At 36.3% G+C, this 15081-nt stretch overlaps 1 protein-coding gene across 1 annotated transcript in view; it reads left to right on the plus strand.

Moving 5' to 3' along the window:
• Positions 1-15081, plus strand: part of LOC134540221 (probable ATP-dependent RNA helicase DDX5) — a 166396-nt gene that overhangs the window by 36775 nt on the left and 114540 nt on the right. Inside the window, exons 4-5 of the mRNA XM_063382835.1 lie at positions 8750-8861; positions 14330-14518. Coding sequence (XP_063238905.1) covers positions 8750-8861; positions 14330-14518 — 301 coding nt within the window. The remainder of the gene's footprint in view (positions 1-8749; positions 8862-14329; positions 14519-15081) is intronic.

Raw genomic sequence — 15081 nt, forward strand, 5'->3', positions numbered from 1 at the left:
ACCAATAATCATATAATTATGCACAAGGCCTCTAGTAATGAGATGAATAATTTTTTCTGGGTAGCACTTGCCTTCTACCACATAAAATCGCCAAACAATCTACTTCAACATTCTTTAGCATAAGTTGGACAGTTGTTACATTTTTATTTTATTATAGTATATGTATAGGGACATGCAAATTTCGCATTTGCGATAAAACAAATTTTTACGCGAAATTCGTAAGTTTAACACGAATAACCCCACTTTACATAATTTCTGATACCGCGATTTTTTTTGCGAAATACGTCTGTTTACCAAGAATAACCACATTTTCCCGCCGTTTGATAACTTTAAAAATAGTAAATAAACAGCCGTTGTCACCATTGATAACACCATCAACGTAAAGACTACACTTGCCAATGTTTATGTTTTATTATTAATTTGATATGACGCGTTCTTGGCGAACTGCATTCGTACACTAATACGCTCACGTACTCTCGAAGGCACATTTACAGAGTCAAAGAGTAATGCACGGCCATTTTGTTGGCTATTTTGTGTGTTACAGCGCTTGTGCCGCAAAGAAAATTATAAATTACGCACAATTGTTCATCTTGCATCTACTATGGACTGTGCAAACTGTTTTAATTTGTTCTCGTACTGTAAACAAACTTAACAATTACATTTTCTGTTTAAGAATTATAATTTTCCTTTAAAAATGTTGTATACGGTGCGGATATTTTATAAAAACTGTAGTTTGTGATAGAAAACGTCTTCATATATCTCAGCAGAAGTGTGAAAGTGTAAAATATGCTGAAACCTCAAGCAGACCTGCCAACTCTCATGATTTTGGTGTGAGGCTCATGATTTTAAGGTCCATCTCACGCCCTCACGCCAAAATAGTGTTTCCTCACGATATTTCGGGGCCCCAAGATTTTGTTTGTAAAAGTTACTAAACAAGTTTTACGAAAGCTTACAGTAACGAGTTTCCATCAATACTCGAGTCACGTAATGGAAGCAATTTTGCGTTTTGTAGCGTGTGCCATGCTAATTTTTCTATCTCGCATAGTGGAAGAGGAGTCATTGTGAAACATGTCGCTACAAAAAAAACACAACTAACACGTGAAGTGTATTGCTTCCAATAAAAAAATTAATTTTGCTGTGAACAGTGATAATAGTGTTACACGAGCAGAATGTTATTTTACATCTTTTTTAGTTGCGGACCTGCATAATCACTACACGACAGCGCTAAATTATGTTCAACTAAATTAAATCTGCAACCTATAATTTGTTTAAATAAATTTTGAAGCAGAGACCATGTAAGATATGTACAGGTATGTCACTTAAATTTAAAGATTCTCATTTGTTGTTTTTTATATCTAACCTGTATTTATGGGCCTGAAAATTTTTATCGAGGACCTCATGGTTTTTTAAATTTGAATGTTGGCAGGTCTGCTCAAGCATCCACCAAACTTCGTGAGCACGAATTTCGTGATCGTGGGTTATATGCGAGTGATGAAAGAACATTAATGTGTCGACACTGCAATGTTACTGTCTCGTGGGATAGAAAGGACACATGCACGAAACATGTGGAAAGTGATAAACACAAGAGGCTGGCTGCTAACAATATTGAAAAGAAAAGACAAATGTCTCTGTCAGTTGTGTTCCAAACTGAAAAAAAGAAAAAAAGATTCACCAAACGAAATGGCGAAAGACACGGTGGAAGCTTTTCTTAAAGCAAATATACCACTGGAAAAACTTGATGATCCGAACATTTGGAATTGGATGGATACATATGTTGAAGGAGCGGGCAATTTACCACACTCAAGAACCCTTAGAGAAAAATATGTTCCTAAGCTTGCTATTTCACGTCTTGAAGAGGGCAAGGCAAAGTTACTAGGAAAGAAGATTGGCATTTGCAACAAAACAACAGAAAACATGAGGAGGTGTGTGTTTGTTGTGCTTTTTAGGATTTTGACAGATTCTAGTCCTGAACTTCTTATTGGTGGTGTTCACTTTCTGGAAAGCGCCAATGCCACACATTGCATTTGAGCAATTCTGGATTCATTCAAAACATATGAAGTGAAATATGAAGATGTGAAAAGCATAGCTACTGATTCAGCTAGATATATGACAGTGTGTTGAAGGCTTAAAATTGGTAGTTGGGGAAGACCTTCAACATGTGCAATGTTGGGCACACAAGCTAAGTCTTGTTGGCAACAATTGGGCTCAGGAGTTGAAAGATCTAAATGAAGTATTTGTCAAAACAAATAATGTGTTTCTGAACACGAGGAAGAGGAAACAATTCTATTCTAAGTTCCTCAGAGAGAATAAAGGTGAAAACTGCCAGTTGTTTCCAATGCCTTTAGTCAAAAAGTGGAATTCCTGGTTTGAAATTGTTTTCTACCTTGCTGACTACTTTCATTTGGTTGTGGAGTTTTGAAAGTCAGATGAAATGAAGGCTACCCAAAATGCTGCTGTGCTGTTCTTGTCCTCTTTAAGTGAAAGTGAAATAAGTGTGATTCAGTGCCTGGCGGTTGTTGTGAAAGATCATGGAAAGTGTCTTGTTGATTTAATAACGAGGCTAGAAGGCTGGAGCTACCTAAATGCTCATATTTTGCATGGTGAGCTTACCAAGGTGCAGCACAACTTTGAAAACATGAAGCAGTGCATTTTTTTTTGACGAAACAAAACAAGTTTTGGACCACATGAACACCATGAAAGCAGCTGCTGTGAAAATAAGTGTAGTGCACGTGGCTACAAAATCTCTGGTGAAGCTTACCAGCTTGATGGCTACAGATCCAAGCAGACTTGACTTTGAAACACTGACTGTCTTTGATCTAAAAAAAAAAATTTGATTACAGACATGAGCCCTATTTTGCTTGCTAAGTTGTGTAAAGTTTCTACTCTGAAATAAATGGACCGCCAGGAGATGATCACCGGTTTTGGAGAGTTAAAACAGATAGTTGAGAAACAAATTAAGGAAAGCAGTGTGGATGTAGTGAAGGCACTTCAAGTTGTAAAACTTTCACAACCTGAATTTTCTGACAAGTGCCTGGAAGCAGTGTGGATGTTGTGTGCAAACGTTGATTCGGAATACTTTTTGTCACAATACAATAATGTTCTCACTGACAAGAGAACTAATTTGAAACAAGAAAATTTAGCTACAATGGCTATTTTTTCATTTGAAAGTTAAATGTTGTGTCAAAGTACTTTGGTTCTGAAATTATTGTGTTGGCTTAATATAGAATCTGAGTTCTTAAACTTGTCTCTTTTTAACCTGTAATTTTAATGTACAGTGTTTCAATTGATGGTGCAATTATATTACAGTGTTGTCTTCGTATTTCTTACACCTGAAATCGTAAAAATAAAAAATAATGAACCCACTTTTAGGTAAAAATAACACCGATTTTAAGGGAAAATAACACCACTTTTCATCACAAAATAAACACACATTTTGCATGTCTCTTTATATGTATTATGTTGCTGAGCTATGTATTACTTTGTACTGCTGGTACTGGCAATAAGCAATAGTGCTATGCAAATTGCTGTATTTACCCGTGTATGGGTCACAGATTTTATGCTGATTATTTGTTTAATAAAATGTACTGCTACCTATATGCAAATGTTCCATTTGGGTTAAAAAAAATTAACATTGCACTGTTGTGGTTGACTGTGTGCTTAAGTAACTAGCCTGTGTTGGTTTTTAATATTACACAATTAATTATAAATTGTTAGTTAAAATAGCTCAGCAGTGCATGTAAGGCATCATGAACTGCGCCATTAAGCTATGTCCCGCCTGTTGGGCAGCTACCCGGCTGGTGCTAATAAGTGATGTGGCAATCTGCCGCTGGGCTGATGCTCAGCGAGATGGAGAATATAAAAATAAACCAGCCATATAGAATGAAGGGAGGAGGTGCATGCGCACATGCAGGTGTTTGTGTTTTTGTGTGTGTTTTTTTATGGTTCTCCCTCCCTCTCTCATCTTGTAAATGTTCGTGAACTGGCACAGTACTCAATCCTCATGTTTCTATCTTAACAGCTTTTTTGTGATTCAATTGTGTCCAAACATTGTTTTTGTGTGAGATTTCTATAGCTTTCTACTGCAACATTTGATTCATGACAAAACTGCTGTAAAAGGGCATACTTGTTTTTAGTGAAGACACGGACAAACAAATTGACAAGGAAATAGCCTGTGGTCTTTTCTCTCATGGGGAAGGGGATGGGCCAAAAAATACATGGGAAGGGAAAATGGATATAAAAATAGTAATCTTTTCCTTTGTATTTTTGTTAGATAGTGCTAAGGTGATGGAAAAGGGTGGAGGAAATGCAATAAAACAAGAAGAGGGTAAAGACTAAGGACATCAGTGCCATGTTTCTTATGCGGCAATAAGCTGAGACACGGACCCTAAAGATTTCACTTGTATTTTTATGGAGACAGTTATATGGTGCGATCCATATTTGAGGGCAACCCTTCGGTGAAAACGTTTGATTTTTTGGCCAAAATTAAGGGTGCGTTTCATATGCAGGGGTGACCCTTATGCGAGTAAATATGATACTTTTTATACTTACTCGTATTTTTAAAGATAAAGTATAATAATTTTTTTGAAATATTAATATGAATTTGAATAACGAGGGAAAAATAACACCCCTATGAGCTTAAAAAAAACACTGCGTTAAACTCGAAGTAACACCACTTGGTGGCATAAAATAAAAATACAAGTGCATGTCTCTATACTTATGGGTCAATGTATTGACAATTTTGAAAGTCTTCACGGTATTATATTTATGTACAGGTGCTAATAACACTCTTTGGCAACCTTTGTCGAAGTTGCATATCTTTGTAAACTCAAATAATTGTGTCATCTGTTAATGATGATGCACACTCACAAAATTATGCCCTATCCTACTTGAACCGGGTGTTTAACTTTAGTTGTCTGTCTCTGTGTGTTGTGTGGTGGGATATTTAGCATGTTTGTTATGTTATATATTAATCAGCTAAAGTATACATCATAATTAGAGATGGTGATTTATAGCATTTCAAATAATATTTAGCATTTTGAATTTGAAATTGAGCATTTTGTAGCATTTTTAAAAACAAGATTTAGCCAATTCTCTCATTTTACATTACTGAAGAAAAGTATATTTTTAAAAAGCATTAATTTGTAACCCCCTCTTTTGCCTGACCGGGCCAGAAAACACTAATAGGGACCAAGCAGAAGGCTGGATTACAATAATAATAAACCCAGGCTGATGGTATTAGTTTATAATATTCAGTTCCAAAAGAAAAATATACACAGTAAATATTCCACATCAGAAGAAGGCATTACTTCAGTTTAAAGACTCCAACAGTCTTAAAATCATATAAAATAGACACATAAAATAGAATAATCAATGGGGGTCAAGGTTTCTACAGGCCGTTCCCCTCCAATACAACCTCCAGCCTCACAAATTCTGGAACCACCTGCCCCCGTCGTCCGGTGCACTGGTTACACCAGACCACTTAACCCCACTAAAAATCTCATAAAAAAATTATATATATAGAGCAAAATAGAATATATAAACAATCAATATAAAAATATTTAAATTACTTGTTCAGGTACTATTACACACATCAATATCATACACATTAGGTCACTGGCCTATTCACAATAATAAATACATTTTTATCACGAAGATAGAGTTACTGAGTATTTAAGAATGTACCTGCACTTGTGCTAAAACAAATTATAATAAAACACCTGTTTTGGTAAAATGTTTCAAGCTGGACTGGCAATAAAGTCTATACCTACTATGTACCTTGTAATCACAATATAATACCACAAAACATTTCTAAAATTAATAATCACCTAACAAGTATTATAGTTATACCTAACCAAGAAACAAAAGTTTCTTCAGTTCACTATATCCATTACGAATTTTCTTTATGAAGATAAACCAGGTGAGCACCAATAAATATAATAAATATAATTTAAATTCCAACGGAATAAAATCAACTTTACTTTAGCAGGAAAGGAAGAATTTTTTTTTTTACAAACTACTCATCCTATTTGTGTGGCAAACCTGACTAAGCCTCAGCATTTCCTAGTCGCCGGATTTTACAGCTGAATAGTTAGTCTGCACCAAAAAAGCACAACGAAAGAAAAGCAACACAACATAGCGATCAATCAGAGCATAACTCCAAGAGACAAAAAAAAATATTAAATCTGCGGAAAACCTACACCTGCCTAGACTCCTAATTAAGAGAGAAATAAATCTTCGATAGATCCACAAAAAAAATAAAAATGTCAACACTTACAGTTTGAAGGAAAACTGATCTATGAAGAAAAATCAAATTGCTCCTAGCAATTTACAGAAGTGTCGGAGGAGCGGCCCCATTTTCTCCAGCCGCTGACGTGCCTTGAAGTCGCCGCGCTGACATCACTGCTGCACTGATTTCACAAAACTTCTATTTGTAGACTCCAGCTTCTACTTCAATATCCAAGCAGGTAGAACACGGCATCCTCGTAGCAGCACTCTTCATATCTTCATTCGCCATGAAAAACTCTCTCTGCAGTAAACTTCCTTCTTGTCCTCGGCAAAAAATATTATTACAACTTCTGGCACCCCGACGTGTAGATTTATGAGAGCAAAACGTTTTATTCTCGTGTTCAGTCCAATACTCCGACGCAGTTCGGCTTCATTTCTTTCTCCACTTGCTTACTCATCGTCACAATCCCTCGTGAAACTAATGCTGATTTGAATTCATAACTCTCGTTAGCTAATCGATGAAAGGTGAGCCTCTATTTCGTTGTACTCTTGTCTCGGACGCGCAGCTAAATTTTTATTTTTTTTAACGTCTCGTCATTTGTTGCGGAAGCTTCCTCACAGTTAACCGCCTTTTACTCCTCCTCCAACCCTTCTCTTCAGTAGGTACGACATTCCTCGTTTAAGCGACTCGCATCAACTCACTCCACCAGCTGTCTCCTACCAACTCCTAACACACGCCCACTCCTGCCAATACCTTCACCCAAGCGCTAAATTCCCTCGCGTACCAACAGCACAAAAAAACACACCAGATCGCAACGCCGCGTGACAAAACCAGCAACTAACTCAGATCGCCGCGCGCGCTTTCACACAGATAGCGTGCACGATTTGCGCCCGCGCCTCAATCACACACACAGCCTGAGCAAACACAACTTGGCACTCTAAAGAGTGTCACAAATTAATACACATTTTAATTATTAACAACCACAGAAATAAAGATCTTGCACAACAACAAAGATAGTCTATCTTGGCAGGTTTCCAAACATTTTACCATTTTTCAATTTTCGCCTTCTTTTGGTTTTCGATCATGCCAGAAACCGTTGCTTGCCGTTTTACCGACTTTTTTTCTTCATCCGATTTCTCGGTGAATCTTTTTTTTGCAGCCTGATTGATGTCCCTCAGATTTAATGTGCTTTACAAGTACATCTTTTTTTTTCCACTCCAGATGGCGATTACATAAATTGCACATTAAAATATTCGTATCACTTTCGTAGAACTGTTCACTTTTGTATTCATTTATGCGATCGCGAATGGAAATGACAGTATACAACACATTCACGAGTATGCACGTATTTGTAAACATACCACCTTCCACAGACTACACAAGAATGCGGCTTTCACGTGAAACACAGCCAGAAAATGGGACTTTCAATTGTTAGCGCGGCGAAGCAGAGATGTCACAAAATGGTGGCCTAAAAACTTGTACTCTGCAAAATGACGGACAATCTTCCAGCTAGTAGTTCTTTGCTTTGTTTACAATCGCGAGGCACGGATGGCCATTCTTATTCAATATTTACGAAGAATAGTTGTTGTGAATGATGTGACAATAAGATACTTGTGCTGAATACGCCATAAAATGATGGTTTCTTTTGATAGTTAACTGAAACGAAATACAATCGGTAAATAAATTGTGTAGAGTGAAGACGAATCTACGTTTTTTTACCTTGATTTCGCATTTATCTCGGAATAGTCTAGATTTCACATTTTATAGCGGAAAAAATATAATTTAGCATATTTTCGCATCTATTTCGCGAAAATGAAAAATCACCATCCCTAATCATAATATAATGAACATCACTACCGAGTTTCAAGACTGTAGGCCATACATTGAAAAACGGGAAATTGATTTTGAAGTCCCATTGATTGCACAATCTTGGTGCATCAAGGTTACACGTAAGCAAAACTGGGATGCTAATATTCAGCTTCATTTTGTGGGAAGACAAGTAACCCCTAGGCAAGACATGACTGACACACCAAACGATAGCGTGTTACAAATTCAAGGCAATGCCATCTATTGATGAAGTTGGAAACTAAACTTTTATTAGCGCCGTTAGTTCGCTAGGAGCCGTGAGCTTCACTAAGCTGATGGGTTTCGACAAGGAGATGAATAGGAAGTTGCCATACTTTACTATATGACCGTGTGGCGGACATAGTGAAATGATACAAACTCACAGATTGTGTGTTTATGACCTACCTCCTATGATTTTCTATTATAAAATTGAATTTACCCCTTTTTCACTCCCTTAGGAATATTATTTCATAATTATATGTTGTCTATGTCATTTTCTGGCCCATAAACTAATCTACAAGCAAAAAATCATACTGATCCATTGCTCTGTTGCTGCATGAAAGGACAAACAAACACACTTTCACATTTATAATATTAGTAGGGAAGTTTGAATGTGATTCAGTTGTAAGTTTGTGTAGTGCAATATCTCGTTGTGCTTAACTGGATGGTGGATTGCAGGAGGCAAGGCTTCGTTGAGCCCACAGCTATTCAAGCGCAGGGCTGGCCAATTGCACTGAGTGGTCGTGACATGGTTGGAATAGCCCAGACAGGGTCTGGAAAGACGCTTGCTGTAAGTACTTGCTACTATTTCCTTCATAGTGTAACTCATTATGCCCTTCAGAACTGTGTGCTTAACTGGCCATAGTTTTTTTTATTGTACAATCAAAGTCATGGTTTCAAATTTTAACTGCACAAACTGACTTAATATGCAAATTAACATCCAAAAAATCTCTAATTGGTTAGACAGAGGAGAAATCATGGAACATTTCAGCTATCGATAAGAAAACATATTTAGACAACTTCAACATATTGACATAATCAGTTGTACAATCACGTGAAAATGTGCTCATCTTGTGCTTACAGGCATACTGGGTTGATTGTTTGGCTAAATTTAGGGTTGAATTATGTTGTGTTCATTGTACATGTCCTAGGGCTATGTAATGTGTTCGCAATCGACCATTGTTATGTATATGTATGTACTGAAACTACAGTCAAACCTCTATCTATCGAACTCGCATGTATCGATTGTCCGTGTTTATCGTATACTTTCTACGGTCCCGGCAACATTGCCATACAACTAAGGTTAAAAAAGTCCGCTTGTACCGATGTTCGAATTACCGTTTTGTCCGCATTGATCGTACAAAATATGTGGTCCCGTCACTATAAATTATAATAGATGATCGTTTAACCATAAAGATTTTGCAGAAATAACCATTTCTTAGAAAGAAACCGTCATAAAAACAGTTACGATAGTATACAGTAGTAAAAATCACCTTAAATCTGCAGCCAAGTAATGGAGCACGTAAATATGAAAAGACAAATGAACAACTTACGAAGAAATATGGATGATGTACCATAACTACAGTACAAACCCGATTGTTATCCTAAGATAATTACCATAAAAATAACTAAAGATTCTTTGTCGATACCATAATTACTACAGAAGCACGATACCTACCACATTTGCACTACAGTTACCGTAACAACCGAGATGTATATTTACCGTGACGGTAATGTATTTATTTATGACATATTAAAATTAAAGAACATTATTGAAAAAAAAGGATGTTAAATTTTTATATGTACGTTTGGCACATGTTGCAAAGAAATAATGCGATCTGAAAGAATGCAGTACTACTACGAAAAGTGAAAAGGGTACTCGTGGATTTTTAGGTTATGGCAGTATCTCTCGTTTTTCAGTAATTTCGGCCGAAAATTAACAAACGTATCGGAAGTCGACAGAAATGCCGATTCAACTAAATATTGGTAAAATCGGCTTCTTCAGTACAGCTCTACATTTGATGACATGAGTAAACATATTTCAGACTTCAGGGTATTGAAAAAGTCTTTAATTTCCATGTAGATTTATTGTGCGTATGTTTTTTTTTGCAAGTGTAAATTGAATTAAGTAAAATACTTCCATTTTTATTTATTTTTCAACTGATTTAACTTTAATGACAAGTAACTGATATATTTCTGACACTAATTTTGGGTTGAAATATTATTTTTTAAAAATTCTTAGAGTGAAGTCCACATCTATTGAATGTCCGCATCTACTGAATTTTTTTGTTGGTCCCCTGAAAAACGATAGATAGAGGTTTGACTGTAAACTGTTCTATCTTGTTAGTATTGTGTAAGGAGTGATGAGTTTTATTATATAAGAATGTATGTCATTTTACTGCCAACATGTAAGCTAAATATTATCTTTTGTATTCCATTTTTTGTTTTAAAACTAGACTACAGTTTTAATTTTCAATATAGTAATTTTGAAATATATTGTTACGAGTGGAAGTATAGCCCATTGAATTAAATTCAGTTTTATTTATTACCTAATATTTACATTATTATTTCAGTTATAACAATTACATTGTTGATCCACATATTAATTACTCTTTCATTAAGTCCACAATTTCCTCTCCTCCCTGAAGTCAGCTTGACAGTGGCTCTCGTTTCTGCTCATCTCTCACTACGCACCTCTGTCCCAACGCACTGTCTCGCATTACTCACTCGTCCACCGCACCTACAACACCTGGATGCTTCTATACCCGATGCACCAATTTTCGCACATGAAGTCTGCTATCACTCAGGTGCCACTCACCCTCTTCACTTCACTGTTCTCACGAGTCTCACACTCACTTGCCGGTGTTGCCATCAGCCTCTATCACTAACTCGTCGGAGGCCGGCGATGCTTATACACATGCGAAGTTCCGGCCTGGAAAGGTCTTGTAGCCCTCCGAAGTGTATCATTGTCAGAATCCCCCACTAACACTTGAAGCTGCGAGAACAATGGCGTGCTAGTTACGCCACTTCTTGCAGCAGTGCTCTTGGGACGGGCAGAATGTACCACGTGAGACAGTAAAGCACCAAGACTATTTGGAATGGTGTTTGTAAAGGGGAAGGGAGAGGGATGTGTCCTGGTCGCAGCAGGGTTTCCCCAGAGATGAGCGCGGTCAGCTCGCCGCTCCAGAAATTGTAACAATATGTTAATAATAGTAGTGTTTTCCCATTTATGCTCATTCTGCTAGATAATTTCTTAAAGGGTGATCAACTTTTAATATACAGAAGCAGTGATATTTGTTACACATAGTAATATTCCACTCACACATAATTCCTGGAGGACCATGCACGTTATGACCATTACCTGTTGGCCATCTTGAGTCACTGATCATACTAATGTTTTACAATCCTGGCCAGTGTATTTTTAACAAAAATTTTCTACCATTATCAAAAATCCCAAACAATGATACAGAAATCGGTTTTCCGAATTGTGGGATAATATATTGTATATGCAATTATGTTACTAATTCTGATAGTATTACATTACATTCAAGAGTGCGTATGATTTTTTTTTATTTGTATGTTCTTAGGCAAACACTTAATTTGGAACTTTCCACTAATTTTTTGCATTAATATATTGCGATAAGCTTGTTATGCAGCAGAAAGCATGCAACAGATGGCACTGCTGTGTGTTGATGTGCTGGGGCCAAGCAGATTAGTCATGTTGCTTCTTATGTGCTGCTTATCTTACAGGAAACAAGCTCAGCACAGTGGAGGAAAAGTAAACTGTTCCAGCGAAGGACAAGTAGTGCCCAATATTGCTGATTTCAGCTCGCTCTCTCTCTCTCTTTTTTTTTTATTAAATGAACAAGCTGATATCCATAATTTTTTTTTCCTGTCACTATTGCATAGCTGCCAACCATTACGGATTTTCCGTAATTATTACGGATTTTAACCCCGAATTACGGAATTACGGAACATCGCTGGTTTATTACGGAAACGAGGCTTTGTGCTGCATGGTAACGGAGAAAATTCCGTTTCTGCTGTGCTTGTTTCGTGAACGCAGTTTGAATACATCGCTTGGTTGCACAAATAACGGAACTAGTAAGTGTGCGCATGTACGATGTACTGTCGAAATAAGTAAATTAATTCTCGTGTTTTCAAATAATAATGGGATGGTATTACGTCCGTTGTACGATACAACTAGTACATATTCTCGGACTTATCGTTTGAAGGCTACTTAAATCACGATAATTTTTGTACGGTACTTTGGCTAACCTGTGTTGTGTTAATTTATTTCTTGAAAGCCATTTTTTTCATCATAGTGTTTTTGTCGTGTCTACAGACGTGAATTTTTTTTATGTTTTTCGATAGTGTTGTGTTCTTCAGTGCCGGTTTTAGAAATGAAGCGTGTGACAGAATAATGTGTATCTGGGAAAAAAAACACGCAAGTCTTCAGAACTTTCGACTTAAATATTCAAAAGAATGGCCATGCTTGTCGTTTTCAAATGTTTGGAACGCCACGGTTTTGTAATGTATGCACGTGTGACTTTTCGATTGCACATGGTGGAAGGGATGACTGTAGACGGCATATTGAATCAAAGAAACCTGCAGAACATTTTAAAGCCGTGACGAGCAATAAATCTATATCTTCGTTTTTTCGCTACATCTGAAGAAACGAAAGTAACGAACGCAGTTATTGTTTACAAGTCCTTGTGTTTGCCTTGTTGTTTGTTTACATGACATTTCTTATCCAACCAGGATAAAAAAAAAGCAAATAAAAAGACAGTTGCTTTAAAGTTTAACTTTGAATACTTTGAATTGAAGATTCAAAATATCCAGTAAAATTATTAATATTTCTTACATATTCAGATGATTGTATTGTTCAAATAGATTTTTTTTATTCATTAATTTGCATTGTATTCATATTTTTCTTTTTCTTTTGCATATTATTGTCCTTGTTTTATCTTGAGAGTGTGTTATAATGCCCCAGGGAAAATTTATCGTGCATGATTTACGCGTACTTTTTTCATATACCTAATTGCCATTACTGATGGGTGTGATTTGAGGTTGGCAGCTCTGCTATTGGCCCACTTTTTGTTGATGAGACATAAATGTCAATTAAAATAAATGATTCCAGGATGTCCACATTCTGGTGAGGAGAAATTCAGGGAAGTTGAAAGAAATTGGTATGGAAAGTCAGGGAATTTACATTAAAATCTGGAACATACCATAACATTATTCGCTAAATGGTGTTTCAGTGCATTCATACCAGGGGTTTTAAAAAAAATTTAAAAGTCAAACAACCTGGTTCTCAACATGTTCTAATGAAAGCCATACAACATCCTGCTTTCTGCCGCTCATGTTGAACCAGAAAAGTTATAACATCAAAGAACTGAAGTCCAGCAAATCTGCACATTTGACTGGAACTTAACCACAGAAATAGAATGGGTGTTCCCACAGAAAGGGGATTTGCAGTAGTCTGAGATTTCCCACAAAAAATAATTTATTCTTTAAATATAATAAATTTATTTATTTCTCCCTTTTTATTACACATTTGACTACAATTTACTAATTAATTTAATTTTAGAGGAGTATTTAGCTGGGTATAATGTACAACTTATTCAGATAATTTAAATGATAAAGTTTTTGATTTGTATATAATTAATTGTTTCCATAAATCACAAGAAACATAAATGAGCAAATTATTGTTGTTTATTAGAGTAGAATTTTACGTTATAATTTATTAAGATATTATTTTTAAAATTACTTTTTTTTTAAATCCACTTGATTCAAACTTTGGTTTAAACCATTGTGGTTTAATCAAGTCAACCCTTATTCATACACACTGTAAAATGGTGTATGTATGGTTCTGTTTAAATAGTACTGCTATACAGTGGATAGAAATGGGATTGTCTCTATTTCTTTAAAACTGCAAAACTTGTCAGTAAAATTTATAATTTGGATCATGGAAAGTCATGGAAAAGTCAAAGAAATTTTTCTACAGATTTGTGTGAACACCCTTTAATTCAATTAAATGTTTTAGTCCATCTCATACATTAATTTGCCTCAAATATTTTGTTTTGATAAATTTGACTTGCAAGTTGCAACTGATAGAATTTGCAAAGAAAAATATTTTCTGATTGTTTGCATGCAGTTAGTCTTAAGTATGTTTCAGTGTGTGTTGTTTTTTGACAACTGTTTGCTAGGTAGCATTATGGGAATAGTCTGGCTGACAAGTGTTTGTGTTGTGACCGCCAGTACATCCTGCCAGCGATCGTCCACATAAACCACCAGCCGCGCCTGACTCGGGGCGACGGTCCAGTCGCCCTGGTGCTCGCACCGACCCGGGAGTTGGCCCAGCAGATACAGCAGGTCGCCAATGACTTTGGGGAGGAGACACAAGTGCGAAACACTTGCGTTTTTGGTGGTGCACCCAAGGGCCCGCAGGTCAGTCTTAACATTGTTTCTCACATTAAATGGCAATGAACTATTTTTTGAAGTTTAATTGCTACAGGCTAAGCATCAGGGAAAAAACTGGAATTGTCAGGGAATGTGACATTTCTTTAATAATCGGGGAGTAGTCAGGGAAACATGTATTAGGTCAGGGGATATAAATTAAATGGATATACTAGAGGCTGATCCTGTATTGCTTATCCATTAATTGTGTCATGCAAATTGTAATTGGGTTCAAACTTACTTTGTTGCAATGCTGAAGTGCCAAGTATTTTTGAACAGAGCCATATGAGGTTGAATTCCATCCTGTGACATGACACTACATTTAAGACCATAAGTACGTTTTGAGTATGGCAATGTTGGTTAATGGTTATTTGCAGTTCCTTGTGATGGCAAATCGCAGGGTGTCTACAGGTCCCGAAAGTCACGAAAAAGTCACGAAATTGAGGGATTGGTCACGAAAGTCACGAAAAAGTCCGGAAATTAATGTAAAAAGTCTAAAAAGTCACGAAACTTTAATAAAACAGACTTTTTTTTAAATTGTTTTTGTTTATGTC

Source organism: Bacillus rossius, chromosome 1 (assembly GCF_032445375.1).
Source record: "Bacillus rossius redtenbacheri isolate Brsri chromosome 1, Brsri_v3, whole genome shotgun sequence".
Lineage (NCBI taxonomy): Eukaryota > Metazoa > Arthropoda > Insecta > Phasmatodea > Bacillidae > Bacillus > Bacillus rossius.